Source organism: Abrus precatorius, unplaced genomic scaffold (assembly GCF_003935025.1).
Source record: "Abrus precatorius isolate BTA unplaced genomic scaffold, Abrus_2018 Scaffold9, whole genome shotgun sequence".
Lineage (NCBI taxonomy): Eukaryota > Viridiplantae > Streptophyta > Magnoliopsida > Fabales > Fabaceae > Abrus > Abrus precatorius.
The window spans coordinates 26,793,282-26,811,498 of NW_020874439.1; the positions used below are offsets into that span (position 1 = coordinate 26,793,282).

Genomic DNA, 18,217 nt, shown 5'->3' on the forward strand with positions numbered 1-18,217 from the left:
TTATCTGTGGAAGGTTTTGATTTCAAGACCTCCATCAATATGAAGATTTAGCATCGCCTTGTAAGTGACATTTTTCTTCTCATCATTCAATTTGAAGCGGAAACAGCCTAACAATACTGCTGAGAATATCTTCATCTGTCTATAAGCAAACTCCTTTCCTAGACAAATCCTAGGACCAGCCTGTTGATGAATGAAAATTACAGTTACACCGATAATTCCATAAAGACAAACCCACATATACACATATATGAGTTCACCGTGTGCCCAATTGCATTTATTACCTTGGTCTCTATCAGTCACTTAAACAAATATTAAACGCTTTTGAATTTACATGGTGTGTGTGTATTTTGCTAATTCTTTAAAATGTGGATTGTGCTATGTTAGCAAAACCCAAATAATAAAAATAAATGCCAAATGAATGTCCTTAGCAAAGCTCTACAAACCTGAAAAGCTGTAAACTTGAAAGGGCTCTCTGACTTAAAAATCCCATTCTCATCAAGCCATCTTTCTGGTTTAAACTCTTCTGCATCATCACCCCAAATGAATTTCATCCGACCCATAGCATAAGGTTGGTAACTTACCATATCTCCTTTATTTACACTATATCCATCTGGTAATGTGTCGTCAGAAAAACAAATCTTTGCATCCTACATGAAAGGTGTCCAAACTTAGAATCCATTTCATCATACAAGCACTTACAACAATAATAAATCAACGTGGGAATTTAGAAATCTGATGAATTCATCAATACTCCTGAGCCCTTATCAAGTAATTTAGAGGATGAGAGATGCGGGTGTAAATATGGGACATAAGTAATCAAAATTCAAACACTAAGTCTTGTCACCTTTAGAGGTGTTTCAATTGTAACCATTTATGCAAGCACCAAGCAAGACCAATGGTAAAGATTTGTTCCTCCCACATCTGGTGATGATGAGATCAAAGTTCAAAATTATCCTTACCACGGGAACTGCAGGATAAAGTCTGAGAGTTTCTGTAATTGCTGCATGGAGATAATTCATCTTTCCAAGAGCTTCATCCGTGAGACTGGACACAAACTCAGTATAGCTACTAATTGTTTTTGTGTTAGTTGCTTCTCTCACTTCTTCTGCTGCTTTTTCTTGAACTGCAGGATACTTACATACCATGCACAAGAACCAAGCAAGTGTGGCAGCTGTTGTGTCTTTCCCAGCAATAACAAAGTTTAGAATTATATCTCTTAAGTATATTGGATCATATTCTTTCCCTTGCAGACACCTTGAGAGAATATCTCCTCGTTTACTCTACATATGCAAAGTGAAAAATACATTATATATTGGGAGCATGCCTAGCGAAAGGTTAGAAGAGTAAATCTTAGCCATATAAACCATACACAAATGATGAAGATTGTTTTACTTAAGTTTAACCTTCACCATCCATTTGATTGTATAGTCAAGATTAACTGTCATGCTCTCACATGTAAATACAAGAGTGTATTGTCAACATTATCACCTTATATAATGCAACTCATATGTAATAGACTTACAGTAGAAACATCCTCTGAAATCTTTATTTGTTGAATTCTAGTGTTGATCAGCTTAAAAACAAATTCATTTAAAATTTCAATGTTCTTTCTTAACGTGGCCTCTGATCCAATATTCAGAAATTTCTTTATCTTCCAGAAGACATCTACATAACGATAAACGGTTAGTGCACTTGAAGTATCAAAAGCCTCGGCAAAAGTCTTCCCTTCTTGATTTGATCCACACATGCTGTCAAGTTCCGTTCCAAATGCTACTTGGAAAATTGAATCCAGAGTTGATTTCATTAAAAGGTCCTATACAAATTATTGGAGCAAGTTAAAATGCTAACCAATGAGATGAAAGAAGGCAACAAGATAGCTTCTTTCAGAACATATATTTACTCACTTGGATTTCCAATGTACTATTAGAAGTTGCAGCTTCAGACACTATGTTTGCAAGTTTTACTGCATTCTTTCTGAATATTGAAATGCTGAAGTCCCTTAACATTTTGATGGAGAATTCATGACTCGTTATCTTCCTTTGTTCACGCCATTTCTCACCATCAACAGTGAAAATACCATCACCTAGTAAATCCTTCAAATTGTTGTAGTTGTACAACCCCTGCACCAAAATTGAAGCCATTAAACCAAACTTCATCATTTAAAGAATCAAACAGACCGCTTTATGCTGTGTTAATTAATCAGAAAACACCATCTCAAAGTGCCATCTATGTTTCTAATAACATTTTGTGCCCTTGCTAACCAGCATTATATTACTTATTATTTCCAGAACTCTCTGTTTAAACCCTTTTTCAGAAAAATCCTTCAAGAATTCTATTTGGGTGCTCAAATTCTTCACGTCATCGAGAAAACCTACCCAAAGCATAATATATTTGACATCATTAGGAAATCCTAAAAGCTCTTCAATTACTTGAATCCAATCCACTATGCAGGTAGTGGAACCTCACCCCTTCCATACAAACTAGTCTAATCAAACAAATAAATCAACACGAATATTAAAGCAATAATAATAATAATTTTGTTAAAAAAAATTCCATATCAGCAGAAATACCCATCTATAGAATCTCATCAATTCATCCATCCCAAAAGTGAAAGTCAACATCAACAATTACCACTAAATTCATCCAATAATAAAGTATCCACCTTTCCATAATTCTCAAATCTGGTTTTGAGTATATACTCAACATTACATGGTTCTGAAGTGAAAACCTCATATCTGAAAGGACCGAGCAACCTGTATGTCTTGTATTTGCCTGCAAGTTCAGTCATATAATGGTGCAACCTATTGAAGTTCAGCATCTGATTAAATATGGTACCAGCAACAGGATGGTACTTCTTTCTTTCCCTTTTCTGCAATCTTCTCAACATAACTTTAACCATCAAAAGAGTTAAAACTACAGAAAATGCAGCAAAGAAACATGGATTAGAAAGTAGATCCATGAATGGCATTGTGACTTTGGGAAGTTGCATGGGATCCTTTTATGGTACTAGGATATTATTTATTAAAATAGATTGCTTACGTAGCTCAAATTGTCAGGAATCTATATATATATATATATATATATATACACTATGTGACATCATTTTCACAATAAAGTGTCATGCGACGTTTTTCTAAAATTTCCATTCTTTAATTTTTATTTTTTTTTTAAAGTTATTGCTTTGTTTATGTTTAATCTATTTTAACCAAGTTTTTTTTTTCTTTTGTATTCTAATCTTTTAAAGTTGTTTTCATAGTTACTTTTAATTTTTTTTTAAATTAAATCTTTATGTCATATTTATTTCTTTATAAAACACATAAAATGATACTCCCTCCATACTTTCTTTTTTTTACATTTTAACAATTTTATTTTGTTCACTTTTTATTGTTATTTTATAAAAATTAATAAATAGTTTATTTTTTATTTTCCTCCAAATAATTGTTTTTTATAAAGGATAATAAAAAAGTGAAAAATTAATATAATAAATGAAGAATATATAAGAGAGTTAAAAAAAATTAACAACTTTTATGAAATTTTTAATTTTAATTATTTACTAAATTTTTGTAAAAATTTTAAATGACCCAAAAAAAAAGAAATAGTATATTCTCTCAGTCTCATAATAATTTTTACTCAGTACTTATGTACAAATTTTTAAAAAAAATATTAGTTTGACCAATTATTATGGTAAAAAAAATAAATTTTACGAAAATATCCTATTAAAAGTGATAAAATTATTTTAGTAATCAAGTAATGACTAATCTTAAGATTATTTTAATAAATCAGGACATTATTTAAAAAATTAGTAAATATTTTTTAATATTTAAAAGTAATAAATAATTTGAAATAAATGAAAAATATTTAAGTGAAAATTATAATAAAATTGGACTATTAATGAAAACTGTATCTGCAGCAGTAGACAACAAAATGTGACATTTTTTTACCCTTTTCGTCGATGAAGTTATCGAAGTCAACAGGAAATAAAACAGAGAACTGCATGTGATCCCAATCAATGAGTATGCAAGAAGCCTTCCATGATATGATCCCACATCAAAAGCAGAGCATTGAATCTTACACCGTACTTCTTCCGTTCATTACCACGATCCTTGCCATTCTCAAATTTTGTTTTATAAAAAAAAAAAGTTTAATTATATTCAAATAACACTGTTGGGTTAAATAGATGCGTTCACTTCTGCGATCTGATCTATATACTGAATTTACACAATGTCAACGTCAACGCCGACACGGGACCACCGCCTAGGCCACCTGATCCGATCAAAATGTCCTTAGAAAGTCTTAGGAGGACGAGGCAAAACTCAACCCAATGCACGTAAGTTTATTCAGTATGGCATTACGAGGATGGAGTCAGAGGACGAGAATCACTTGCTTCCAAAGTTTTATTTGGATGATTAAGAACATGCAAGATATGTTAGTTTTAGAAAGACTTTTTAATGATTAAATTATTGAAAAAGACGGTAGGATTTCTCTTGTTGAAAAAAAGGTTGATAATTACTTGGAAATTATTTGGTGGCTTCGATTTGATGAATGTTAGTCTCAGCTTTTACTTGATAAAATTTAATCTCGAAGAAGACAAGGAGAAGGCCATCAATAGTGACTCTTGGCTCATGTTTGATTAATATGTCACAGTGCGACCTTCGACAACTGATTTTGCAGCGGCTTGTGTGAAGATTGACAAAACTTTTGTATGGATTAGAATGTCAGGTCAGGTCTAGAATTTTATACGAAAGCATCCAGTTAATGCCTGCTTCAGTAGTGGACATTCCTATCAAAGTTGACATGAAAACAGATGATATAATACGAGGAAAGTTTGTCAGGATTTGTTTGAGATTAATTTAGACAAGTCTGTGGTGGGAAAATTCTGGTTTCACAGAACGTGGTATAACATTGGGTACGAGGACCTTCATTTGCTCTGTTCAACATGTGGCTGCTATGGCTACGAAACTCAAAACTACACTACATCATCTATTATTGCTGAATTAGGAAACCCTACCGATGATGGTGATCTTGCATCATTAAGGATGGCGAAGGGACCCACTGTTCTATCTAATGATGCACCTTAATCATTAGACTTCGCAAATTGCAAAACGGTTACAAATAAGCAACAAATTCCCTCATTTATAGATTTTCAAACACATGAAGATTGGCTGGTTGTTAAAAAAAAAAGGGGAAACCAAAGTTACCTTCCTATAACTTTCAAACTTTAGCAAGAGGAGTTGCAAAATAATAATTTTGTTATTGGGTCTACTAGTGGGGTCAAAGTGGATCCCACCATGCAAATTTGAAAAGAAACATATAAGAGGAGAGAGCAACAATTGGAACTCACCTTTGCATGCTCATGCCAATGAGCATGTTACTCCTATCATGAAACCAAAACAGCTCCATAGTTGCACAGTGCTTCTTGACTCATTAGAATTGTTATAGGAAAGACAATATATGACATTGGAGGAGGAGCACAATCCACCATGCAACTATCTTATGTATCCAAAAACAAATATGTGCTCGTGGAAAATGAGGTGGATGAATTACTTCGCAAAGGGAAACCACCTGATGTGAAGATATGGCTTGTCGAGGAGGAGCCAAGGCTCAATGAGAATGTAGTGTTATTAGGATTAGCACAAGATGAGTTTGACATGGAAGTTGTTGGCAACAACCAATCCAATTGATAGTGTGGATCTTTCATTTATATGTGCCCATAACTAGTAGACAATTTAACATCATTTCATGGAATATTTATGGGGTCTGTAATGCTTGTGGTCAACAACGTGTAAAGGATCTCTTACTAACCTTTAAACCTGATTTGTTTCTTGTTATAGAAATGTATTGTACTTTTAATACTACAGTGTCCTTTTGGATGAAGCTTGGCTTTGAAGGTGTGGCCATTGTGGAGGTTGTTGGTCATAGTGATGGGTTATGGGTCTTGGCACACCAAAATAGGTGTTTCAAGATTGATATTTTGGCATCTTTCACTTAGGCCGTATCCTTACAGGTCTCATATGGTAATAGGCATTGGGTCATGACCACAGTGTACGCTAGTCCATGATCTCCCGGTCGTCTTTGCTTGTGGAATCATTTAACTCATCTTCGACAGACCATTCAATACCCGTGGATTATGGTGGGAGATTTTAATAAGGTCTCACAACCTTTAGAAGTAAAGGGTGGATTGTTCTCTTTTCAGCGAGCTATGCCATTTCTTGAAATGATAAACAAATGCAACATAATGGATTTGGGGTACTCAGGCCATAGGTTCACTTGGCACCACAAACAATGTTGCACAGGCATCCTTTTAAAAAGGTTGAATTGAGCAATGAGAGATCATATATGGCAAAATCTCTTTCCAGAAGCGTATGTGAAACATTTTTCCCATATACACTCTGATCACTCCCCTTTTGATAATTAGGTGTTATGAGGCTACTCAGGGGATTCAGAATTGCCCTTTTCGCTTCCAAGCGGCTTGGGCAACTCATACTCACTTTGAGAATATCGTTCAAGAAGCATGACAAAAGAATGGGTTGAGTATTAGCAATTATCTCAAAGGTGTTCAACTTGCTGCAACCACTTTCAATAAGGAGACTTTTAGAAGCATCTTCAAGAGAAAGCGAAGGGAAAAGGACAGATTGTGTAGGGTTCATGAAGAGCTGGAGCATATGGAGACCACTAATCTCATTCAAATGGAGCAGTCACTCCAACACGAGTGCAATGATATTCTTCTATAGGAAGAACTACTATGATTTCAGAAGTCGAGGAAAAATTGTGTCCGATTTGGTGATAGGAATATGAGATTCTTTCGTACTCAAACTATTATGCACAGATGGTAGAATAAAATCCAAGGCCTCTTCTTTGATGATGGATCGTGGTGCACAAATCAACAGATCTTACAGCAAACAACAATTAATTTTTATAACCATCTTTTCTCTGTCAATGTCCCGGTCATTCATAACAAAGTTGTTGACATTGCAACATCCTGTTTTCCAGATGAAGCAGTTCAGACTCTCTTATTACCAGTCTCTATGGATGAGGTTCGAAGGGCTGTCATGGGTATGCATTCTTACAAGGCCCTCGTACCGATGGATTTCAAAGTTTCTTTTACAAACAATATTGATCAATTATAGAGTTAATATCTTCAACATGGTTAAGAAAGCATTTGAGATGGGTGCAGCAGACCCTTCAATTCTTGAGACACTTATCATGTTGATACCTAAAGTTGATAATCCAATACACTTGAAGGACCTCTGCCCCATGAGCCTTTGTAATGCAGCCTATAAAATCATTACAAAAGTCATTGTCAACAAATTATGACCGTTTCTTGCTGACATTGTGAGTCCCTTTCAAGGTAGCTTTATTCCAAGAAATGGAACAAAAGATAATATCTTCCTTGCTTAAGAGATGATGCACATAGTGCATAAAAACAAAGCTAAGAAAGGTTTAGCAGCTCTAAAGGAAGATTTGGAAAAAGACATACGATAGAGTGAACAAGGATTTCTTACAATATACTCTACATGATTTTGGTTTTTTTAGAGAGGATAGTACAACTTATCATGTGGGGTGTGTGATCCCCTAATTTATCTCTCTTGTGGAATGACTCATCATTATCTCACATTATTCTTACTGAGGTATTTGACAAGAAGACCCATTGTCTTCATATTTATTTGTGTTATGTATAGAGAAACTATATATTTTCTTTCAGCAGGCAATGCCAGACAACCGTTGGGAACCAATCCCAACTTCTTTGCATGGGCCATCAATTTCTTATCTGTTCTTTGCAGATGATGTTCTCCTTTTCTACAAGGCAAACAAAAGGCAGTTGATTTTGGTTTCCACAATTATGGACAAGTTTTGCAAGGCGTCTGATCTTAAGGTGAGTCTAGAGAAGTCTTGCATCATGTTCTCTACAGGTGTTTCGACTCGAGATGCTTCAACTTTAGCAAGCCTTATTAGTATTCGAAGGGCCACTAGTTTAAGCAATTATCTTGGTATCCCTCTCCTAAAATGAAGACCCACACAAGCTGACTTCCTCCTTATTATTGATAAAATTCAAAGCAGGTTAGCTTCATGGAAGTGTAATCTACTTAACAAAGCAGGCAGAATTTGTCTTGCTAAATTGGTGTTGTAGTCTATCCCAGTTTATGCATTGCAAACCTTGTAGTTCCCTAGGTATGTTTGTGACATGATTGATAAATTAACATGATCCTTCATTTGGTCTCAAGCTTAGTCATCTTATTGCTGCAATTTAGCATCATAGGCTATAGTTACTATGTTAAAGAAATGTAGTGGACTAGGTATTCGTTGCGCCAGAGAGAGCAACATTGCCTTATCGAGGAAGCCAATAGCATCTTGTTTAGTGAATGATAATAAGATATGGGTCAGATTTGTAAAGGATAAATACTTGCACAATACCTCCTTAGCAGAGGCAAATTGAAACCCAAATGCTTCCTACATATGGAACAACCTTCTTAAGGCAAAACATGAAATTATGGAGGGTTTTAAACCCTAAATTGGTGCGAGATTGGATCAAGAAAGGTCCCCTCTATCAATTCATCCCTTTTGTCAACATTTCAAATATTGAAACATGTATTAGAAGCCTATAAGGTCAAGGGGAGTGGGACTTCTCTAGGCTGACTACTATCATTCCTCTGGATCTAAAACATATGGCCACTGGCATTCAAGTCCCTCATTGCCCTATAGGCACATATACTGTAGCATGGAAAGACTCTATTGAAAGCAAGTATATAACTTGCTTGGGTTACCAGTAGTTGATGAATGAGAAAACAAGAGACTTGACCACACATACAATTCAGAGAGCACCTGAGAAGGTAAGAGTTTTTCTCTAGCAACAAAAAATATTGTTGCCACTTAACCACCTCCCTGGTTGCTCTAGGTGCTCACTCCTAGAGAGAATGTAGCTCATATCCTTCATGGGTGTCCTTTCTCTTATGAACTTTGGGCAGGTGTTGGACTCACAAGTGTCGTTCATCAATATCAAAATTGCATGCAATTTTGGGTTACCAGTGTCATGAAATTGCGTCACCCTTACCTAGCACTAGCCATAATTTGATGAGCTTGGAAATGGAAAAATAATGTCATTTTTGAGTGATAGGTCTAGTCGATTAGTTTTGTGTTGCGACAAATTATGTATAGTGCTTCAGACTTTGCTTTTGGGATACCTCAAATGGAATTTGCTAATGGTTGGCTTCCTCCAAAGAAACACATGGTCAAAGTAAATGTAGATGGGAGCTGGCTACCTTCTATGGATCGGATGTGGGGTGGTGTCATACGAGATAAAGGGAGATAGATACTTGGCTTTACAGCTTACTTTGGAAGCAAATGTGCTTTCCTGGCTGAACTTAAAACTGCAAGAATAGGTCTCCAATTGGCATGGGACAAGAACTACAAGGATATTGTGTCTGAGATGGATTGCTCGAACCTTGCACAAGCATTGGAATCAACAACAGATATTGGAACACATTGGTTCAAGTCTAATATTCAGAAGGTGCTTAACATTAGGGTTATTCTAAGGAGTCCAAATAGTGTAACTGACAACCTAGCTTGCATTGGCTTTGAAGAGAATCTTTCGAAAAAAATTAGAGTAACACACCATCTTTTGTTTTGGGTAGGACGGGAATGGGGCAGGCCGTCTATCGACGGATGGCCTAGCCTATTTAACACTTAACTCGACTTGGCTTGTTTATTAAAAGAGACAGACTTAAACTTTTGAAAAGATCTATTTAAATAAAGAGGTCAGGCTTAAACTTAAAAAAAGACTTTTCAAGCTTATTAGGCTGGCCCAATTAAATAATTATACTATTTTATAATATTTATTTATTTGTAACAATTTAATATAAATATAATTGTCTAAAAAATTTATATATATATATATATATAATATGTAATGTATAACATAGTTTAGTATTTATACTTTAATAATATGATAATTATAATTATACTATTAGAGTGTCAAAATTAAAACTTATTGTAAAAAAAAATTATCAATTAAAACTTTGTCTGATTTCTAAATATCTCAATTTGTTATTAGAATTTATTCTTTCCTAATTATTATTTTAATCTTTTTAATTCAAATATTTTTTAACTTTTTAACTCTCATATAATTCTTTAAAGTCATGACTGTATAAACCTAAAACAAAAGTTGTCGCTGTGCCATTTTCCTTCCTTCATCTTTGTTGTCACCGGCAATTGTTTGTGGTGGTGCCGTCATGTATGCTTTCTTTAAGTCATTTATGTATTTTTATGTCTTTTTAACTAAATATAGTATTTAAATATAATTACTTGTCATTTGTTTTCTATTTTCCTAATAATAGGCTTTTCAGTTTGTTAGCCCATTAGTTACTAGTTTATTGACCTACTAGCTCGTTAAATTTAAATTGTTAGTGTTATTTTAAGGCCTTATTGTTAACTTGGCTAGTAAATAAGCTATTGAGTTAGATTAGGCTTCTAAAAAAGTCAGGCCAAGTCTAAAAATTTGTCCTATGTCAAGTCATAGACCTAGGCTTAAGCTCTAATTTTATGTAATAAGTTAGACCCATTTAACTTCCGGTCTAACTCATTCTCATCCTTAGTTTTGTTCAACCTTAACTTTAGATATTAGCTATTAATTTTTATTTTTTTTACTTTCCCATATAATTGAAAAAAATAATTTATAATTAATTTAGTCTTGATATTTTTAAAAATTAATCGGTTATTCGACTATGTCTCTTAAATAATAAGTTAAATAAGGAAAGTTCAGTTTATCTTACTATTTTATTATTTAAAAAATAATATATATAAAAAAACTTTTAAAAAAATTAATATAGTCAGCTGGAGTCACTGCCTACGCCATTCCTGCAAATAAGAGTGTTTGTATCTACACAACCACATCAAGAGTGTCTGAAAAGCCTCCGAATGAAGCTCCAACCCAAACTCCTTCCTCATGTGGAACAACTCAATTGCTTCTTCTACTTTATGAGCACCCAAAAATCTACGAAAGCAAAGTCACGAAAGCTCTTGGTATAACTCTTGAAAGCGCTTCGCTTTCCCAAGAATGTCGAGGATCTCACTGTAAACACGGGAACTTGGAGGATACCCATTTGTTTTGGAGAGCCAGTTGAAGAACATGTGTGCAACTCTCCAATCAAAACCCGCACTTGTTAAGAGCTTGCTCCACTTGCTCAGGGGGTGTCGCTTTTCCTTTGCCACTGATCACGACGGTGCTCTTCGAATGGGACTTGATCCCTCAGGTGAAGCTTTTGCCTAAATGCAATCACGAGTTTCACCATGATTCCATTAATACGTGGTTCCAAACCCATTCTACTGGGAGGGTGATTTTGTCAAGTTTTTGTGAAAGAGAGTAAAAAGAGTACGTACAATTAGATGAATTAATTATTAATCTTTTAAAATAATATAAATTTTAAAATAATAATAATAATAATAATAATGTCAAACTTCCGTTACTCATTATTTATCAGTGACTAATTTTAAATATTTTTAAAATGTTATAGATTAAATTTTAACAATTTTTTATAAAAATTAATTTTAAAAAGTGTTATTTGAAAAAATATATAATTAAGTTAATAAATAACCATTAAAGTAAATTGTGTATAAATCATATTTAAAAACTTAGTGTAATTAACTCTTAAAAATCAGTTCATTAAGACATGAAAAAAAAACTCCTAACCTAACCGAGTAAAACAGGAAAATATTGTCTAATTCCAACCAATTATTTTTTGTGACATACGGTAAAATTGTTTAACTCACTTACAAAAATAACATCAATAACTTATCACTCACTTTTGAATAACTTGATTTATTTATCGCTTAGTTTAAGTTTCACTTTACTTAAATGAGAACATGTCCTCTTTTGCACGTGTGACTCCAAACCATTGAACATTGCTTCTTATAGTAAAGAATCATAAAGAAAAGAAAATAAGATAGTAAAAAAATTGTCAAAAATTATTCTTTTTCTAAATTTTACAAGAAGGAATAAAATGAAAAATAATTTTTTAATAAAGTTAACTTCTTGTTTTATAAAAAAAAAAAACTTAATTAAAATACTTTTTATAAACTAAGAAACAAAAATTAAAAAAAAAAAAAAGTTAAAAGGTCAAATTAAAACTAAAGGATCAATCTAATAATTTTACCTAAAATACATTAATAAAAGGTAAATTAGCAAGTTTTAATAGTTAATTTAACAAAATGATTGAATTTCTTAATCAATATAATTTCTTTTTACAGAAAATTTAAAAAAAAAAAAACAAGGGAGAAAAAATTGATTGTGTTTGGGGTTTAAAATTTCTACCCCAACACAACTAAGGTTTGACATTTTGAAAATCGAATAAAACTGATGAATGAATCCGAAATAGAAGTTTGTCATAAGACAGAGTCAACCAAATTTTCATTTCCACCTAGACCCTATGCGTGAATAACATAAATATCAATAATAATTTATTTTGTAGAATCCTACAAACATTAGAACCAAAAATATATTTTTTTCTTACAATTATGTAGCATATAAAGCACAAAATTCTGAAAGCAAAATAAAATAGATTGCCAAACTTCAGTCGATAAAATCTTGCTTATTTGATATGTGTAAATAAAGTCTCACATTAATTAGAATCGGTGAAGATAAAAAATGTATAGTAAATCTCTATTAGTATAAGATTTTTGGACAATGTCAAAAAATAAAACCGCAAAATAAAAATATAGTAAAAAGTTCATATTCATACTTGTTATAATAAGTGATATTAAAGCTTGAATCCTCAGGTAGTGCCATGTTCATGTAAATGAAAAGCTTAGATTCAAAGTGGATAATATCATATTAGTCTAAAAAGTTTATACTTATTCTAACATAATCAAATTGGATTTTAGACATCTTATTGCAAAAAGAAAAATTAATTATTTTTATTAAAAAAAAAGTAGTTTCATAACTTAATAAACTCTAAACTCACTCTAAATAAGTTTTTATAAAAAAAATTAATATAAAAAAAAACAAAATTCCTCTTATAAATTAGAATCATTTTATCTCTTCAAATTTTATAGAAATTAAACAAGACATAAGTTATTTCTAACTTACAAAAGAATTTTTATTTATTTTCTATACCAATTTTTTTCTTATAAAGATTTTTTAGAAATTTATTCAAATTGTGACTTAATATAAAAAAATAAATAAAACCTTTTTTACAAGTTATGATTTTTTTTTTAGAAGTTCTTTTTTTCTAATTTTTCTAAAATTTAAAAAGATAAGTTATTTCTACCTTATAATAACAATTTATTTTATTTTTTATACTGATTTTATTTTATATAAAAGTTTCTTTAAAAGTTTATACAAACTGGACTTTAATTTAGCAAGATGGCAGGGTGACTACTAAAAAAAAGCAAGATAGCGGGGCCATATTGTAAAATAGTTCTTAGAAATACCAAGGTGAAGCTTTTCACTACCCTTCACTTGGACCCTGATCAAGAGTCATGACCCTTGGAATTGCAGAGAGAGGGAGGCCCTTGTCCATGTGAAGTGTAAACATGACCCTATAAGTCACATTTTGTGTTCCATTTGCCAGTTTAAGCTTGAAGAAACGAATAACAGCCATTGCTACTATTTTCATCTGTCTGTATGCAAAGTCCTTCCCTAAGCAGATACGGGGTCCAGCCTGCAATGTCACATTAATTGAAGTTCATTTCTATATCACATCAAGAATGTAAATTAATTTAAGGAAAATGTTAAAAAGTACTCTTCTCGTATTCATTAAGGAATTAAAACTAATTTTTTAAATTAGAAATTATTGCTAGAATAGCCTTCTAATAAAAAAAGTTGTTAATATGTATTTCGAAAGTTTACAGTAACAAATAATAAATTATACTAACATTTGATAAACTGATAGTATATATTAATATTTTTACTAACCAAATTAATTGGTATAATATATCATATTGTTAGTATAAATTATTAATAACAATATACATTTTTGTTAGACAAAGACTATCAACAAAAGTTATCCTAACACTTAATAATTTTTGCCTGTTAGTAAATGACATTTTTTTGGTATTGAATGTACTTCTAAGATGATTTTCAATATAACTCAGCATGATTTTCAATAAATTGAATTAGTAATTAGTGTCTTTAGGACAATAAAGGTACAGACATGGAAAGCTACGAATTTGAATGGAGATTCGGGTTGGAAAATTCCATTGTTGAGCCATCTTTCAGGACGAAACTCCTCAGCATCTTCACCCCAAATGGAAGACATTCGACCCATACTATAGCCCAAGTAGTACACTCCATCCCCCTTCTTCAGTTTGTGGCCATCAGGAAGAATATCAGGTGCCTCTGCTGTTCTTCCATCCTTGAATTTGAATCATACCAAAGACAAGATTATCAGAATTCAAATATGATATCGAGTAATTTATTTTATGCTGTTGCATTCTAACATGGCTGGTTTATATTGTAGTCAATTGAAATGAAAGCCATATAAAACTTTTTCCTTTACAGCTGAATCATATAAATGGTTATTTATCATGAACCTATTATTTCAAAATCTATTAGGGTAAGAAGACACATGAATTGGTTTTATCTCTAATATGCTCCCTCACATAAGGGCCTTATGGGCTTGAATCTAGTGCGAATAATATACATGCCTATATTTCCTTATGCTAAATTTCAACCTTATATTAGAAGATTGTGCACAATAAGAGGATCAAACTCTAGAGTAATTGGTTATAGAGACTTTGATACCGTGTCAAGAAAAGCTTAAGGTATTAGGTAAAGACACATGAAGGATTGAGTTAATTATAAATGTTAATTAGAAATGTATGCATGCAAATACACACACACATATATTTGAAGAAGTGACCAAACTGGGACGATTGAGTTAGCTTAGTAGCCAAAACAAGAATCAAATTAGATTGTACAACTATCATAGGCACAATTTGGATAAAATTCTGTAGAGAAAGGAATAGATAATTCATGATGCTTTTGAGAAAATTTTATAGAAGGTACCAGAGGAACTGCAGGGTAAAGTCTCAAGGTCTCTGTCAATGCTGCATGAAGATAATGCATTTTATCAAGGGTATCATCTGTTAGATTGGCGACAAATTCATCTATGTTTATTTCACTTTCATGACTACAAGTGACATCTCTCACTTCCTGTGCAATCTTTTCTTCTATAAGAGGGTTCTTGCAAAGCATGTAGAAGAACCATGAAAGAGTGTTTGCACTCGTGTCTTTGCCAGCTATCATGAAGTTGAGAATTATGTCCCTCAAATACTGATCAGTCATAGTTGCTTGATCCTTCTTGCTCTCAATCAAAAACCTTGATAGTATGTCCTCTTTGACATTCTGAAAATCAAACAAACCTTCGAATGTCATCCAAAACATATTTAACCCACCCAATTTTTATTTACATATATTATGTTTCCAAATGAAATAGAAACGATATTGAGGGAGTAACAGGAGTAAGTGATCAACTCACAGATTCTTGCTGAACTGCCAATTGCGCTTTTCTGTTCTTAATTATTCCGTGGACAAAATCATCTATTATTTTCACATTTCTTTTAAGGGTAGATTCACAACCAATGTTAAGAAACCTCTTGATCCTCCAGAATGGATCAACATAGCGCCAATAAATCAAAGCATTTGATTCATCAAAGACCTTGATGAATTCACTTCCCTCTTTGCTTGATCCCTCTAAGCAATTCAACTCCGTTCCAAAACCAACTTTGAATATGGAGTCCAAAGTGCATCTCATTAGTATGTCCTAGAAAGGAAAAAAAAAATTGTATATATATCATGCTCTATAAGATTATATGATGTAGCATCTGAAAAGAAAAATGTAAAAAGTAACACCTACTTCTGACCTATACAACGTAACACCTCCTTCAATCAATATATTTTGTAGTTAACTTTTCTTCATTATTGAAAGACTAAGCTGTGAAATACCAATCTTTAAATTGAAGATTGCATGCAAACAAAACCTTGATTAAAACAAGGTAAGAAATAGGAAAATGTTTAGATTATGAGAATAATTAAAGCCATCTCAACAACTTAACATAGGCCATGTCGAAGTATATAACTCAATTAACCACTTTACTAAGTTATTGTCACATAACAGCTTATTATATGTTTGATGGTAAAACTTATTGAAATAAGTTAAAATAGTTCATATAAATGTCTTAGGTTGCCTGGGAAGAAGGGTTTTGGAGAGGAGGAAACCATAAGATAAATTTTGTATTTAAATATATTTAAAATTAATATATTAACATAAATTTAATATATTTATCATCATAAATAATATATAATTTTTTTAATTTAAAATTAAATAAAATATGTTCTCTCCTCCGTAAAAAAAATAAGCTCCATAGAAACTCTTTCAAACACCCCCTTAAACCAAAATTCTAATCTTTCAAGACTCACGCTAACTTTGAGGAAAATATTACCACTTACTTGCATATCAAAAACCTGATCCTCATGGGAAAATTCTGAGATAACTCTGACCAACTTGGCAGCATTCCTTCTAAAAACAGAACAACTGAAATCTCTAAGAACTCTTGTGGAGAATTCATAGCTTGCGAGCTTTCTTTGCTGCCTCCACTTGTCACCATCAACAACAAAAATCCCTTCACCAAAAAGATCAGAAATTATATCTTGGGTATACTTGCCTTTGGAATACTTATCAAAGTTGGTTTTCAATATATGTTCAACATTTCGTGGGTCTATGGTGTACAATTCGCTTTGATCAGGAGTCAGAAGCCTTAAAGTTGGATGAGTTTTGGCCATTTCAGTATGATAATCATGGAGGGTGTTGAAGTAGAATAGCTGGTTAAACACTGTGCCTTTTACAGGTGCATAATCTGAATCCCCTATTGATTTTCCCATGATCATGTTCAGCATGATGAAACACAAGGCTAGGAAGATACCCAGAAAAGAGAAGGCTATGAAAGTCAACAAGGTGTACAAAAAATCCATTTTTTTTTTTCAGTGTTGTTTTTCTTCAGAGGTTGTGATCAAAGAAAAGGTGGATTGCAAAGCTCCGATAAGTAAAAATGTTGTAGACAAAATGAATGACCTCTTATGACAGGTCAGCGCAGAATTTCCTATATTTATGTTTCAACCTTTTATGTTGCAAAGCTCTCCAATATTTGTGTTGGTTCATTGGGTTTTAGTAGTTTTTATAACACAAGTTCAATATAGCAGTGGAAAACTAAAATGGCTTTTTCTTCTTTTACCTCTAAAAGAGAATGCTTTTGAATTTTCTAACTTAAAATGTTGATAGTTTGCAAATCAAATACTCCTTCCCTTTTTTTTTTTCATAAGAATTTTAAGAGATTTTTATTGGTTCTTAAAATATTTTTTATAAAATATTAAGAGTATTTATTTAATTTATTGATATATTTTCCCGTCAGTGTCAAAATTTTCAATCTTCTTAACAATTAATATAAGAATAATGTTAACTTCAGCTATTAAAAATAAGTTTAAACATCTAAAAGAATTTATATATATATATATATATATATATATATATATATATATCATATTTTATGACTTTAAATAAATAAATGAGTTTTGTCTGATAAAATATTCTTATTTTGAGTGCTTAAACTCAATTCAAAAAGATTAAGATTAAAAAAACTCTAAATATAATAATAAAGTTTAACTTTAACTTAGAGTAAACTTAAAATGTTTTAATGAATTTTTTTAAAATTAATATATTAACTATTTTCAATAAAAAAAAAATTTTGTGATCCAGTTTAATTTTTTTCAAAAAAACTATGAAACACCAATAAATCATGATTTAAAATTAAATGAAGCAGTAAATTATACTTTATTAGTTTGGTCGTAAAAGGCATATGATCTCATTTTATTTCTATAATTTATGAAGATGTGGATTAAGTTTAAACTGGTCCAAATAAAAAATAGACAATTTTTTTATTGGAAAGTTTTACTACCTTTTAAATTATTAGAGTTTTTTTTAAGAAATAAGAAAAATAGAAAGAAAAATAAAAAATATGTAAATTATCTAGAACTAAAACTATAAAAATTATATTAAAAAATTATCTAGAGAGAGTGAAACATGTCTTTAGATAAAAGTATCAAATAATTTAATTTATAGCTACTAATTAACCTCATAAATAAATAACATATGAGTACATGAAATCAATTTTACATTAGAGAATGAATATTTTACAAAATAGATTACATTTCAAAAGAAATCAAACTTGA

General features: G+C 31.7%; 2 protein-coding genes across 2 annotated transcripts; both read right to left on the bottom strand.

Moving 5' to 3' along the window:
* LOC113851458 (cytochrome P450 704C1-like) lies at positions 1-2,968 on the bottom strand. The gene is made up of 6 exons (XM_027481945.1): positions 2,663-2,968; positions 1,905-2,120; positions 1,523-1,813; positions 960-1,280; positions 444-647; positions 1-180 (listed from the first exon to the last, which is right to left on the bottom strand). Exons 1-6 carry the CDS (start codon positions 2,966-2,968, stop codon positions 1-3), a joined length of 1,518 nt encoding a protein of 505 aa, XP_027337746.1.
* Positions 2,969-13,439: 10,471 nt separating this feature from the next.
* On the bottom strand, positions 13,440-16,963 carry LOC113851122 (cytochrome P450 704C1-like). The gene is made up of 5 exons (XM_027481604.1): positions 16,442-16,963; positions 15,471-15,755; positions 14,999-15,337; positions 14,145-14,345; positions 13,440-13,652 (listed from the first exon to the last, which is right to left on the bottom strand). The coding sequence occupies exons 1-5, from the start codon at positions 16,961-16,963 to the stop codon at positions 13,440-13,442; spliced, it is 1,560 nt and encodes a 519-aa protein (XP_027337405.1).
* Between the last annotated feature and the right edge of the window lie 1,254 nt (positions 16,964-18,217).

Excerpts from the sequence above, each read along its gene's own strand:
- LOC113851458 (XM_027481945.1), bottom strand. The coding sequence starts at position 2,968 with ATGCCATTCATGGATCTACTTTCTAATCCATGTTTCTTTGCTGCATTT. Across the intron at positions 2,121-2,662 it reads GATTTGAGAATTATGGAAAG|GGGTTGTACAACTACAACAA; the intron begins GTGGATACTTTA and ends ATTTTGGTGCAG. Across the intron at positions 648-959 it reads TTTATCCTGCAGTTCCCGTG|GATGCAAAGATTTGTTTTTC; the intron begins GTAAGGATAATT and ends CCTTTCATGTAG.
- LOC113851122 (XM_027481604.1), bottom strand. The coding sequence starts at position 16,963 with ATGGATTTTTTGTACACCTTGTTGACTTTCATAGCCTTCTCTTTTCTG. Across the intron at positions 14,346-14,998 it reads TTTACCCTGCAGTTCCTCTG|GATGGAAGAACAGCAGAGGC; the intron begins GTACCTTCTATA and ends TTCAAATTCAAG. Across the intron at positions 13,653-14,144 it reads TCAAATTCGTAGCTTTCCAT|GCTGGACCCCGTATCTGCTT; the intron begins GTCTGTACCTTT and ends GTGACATTGCAG.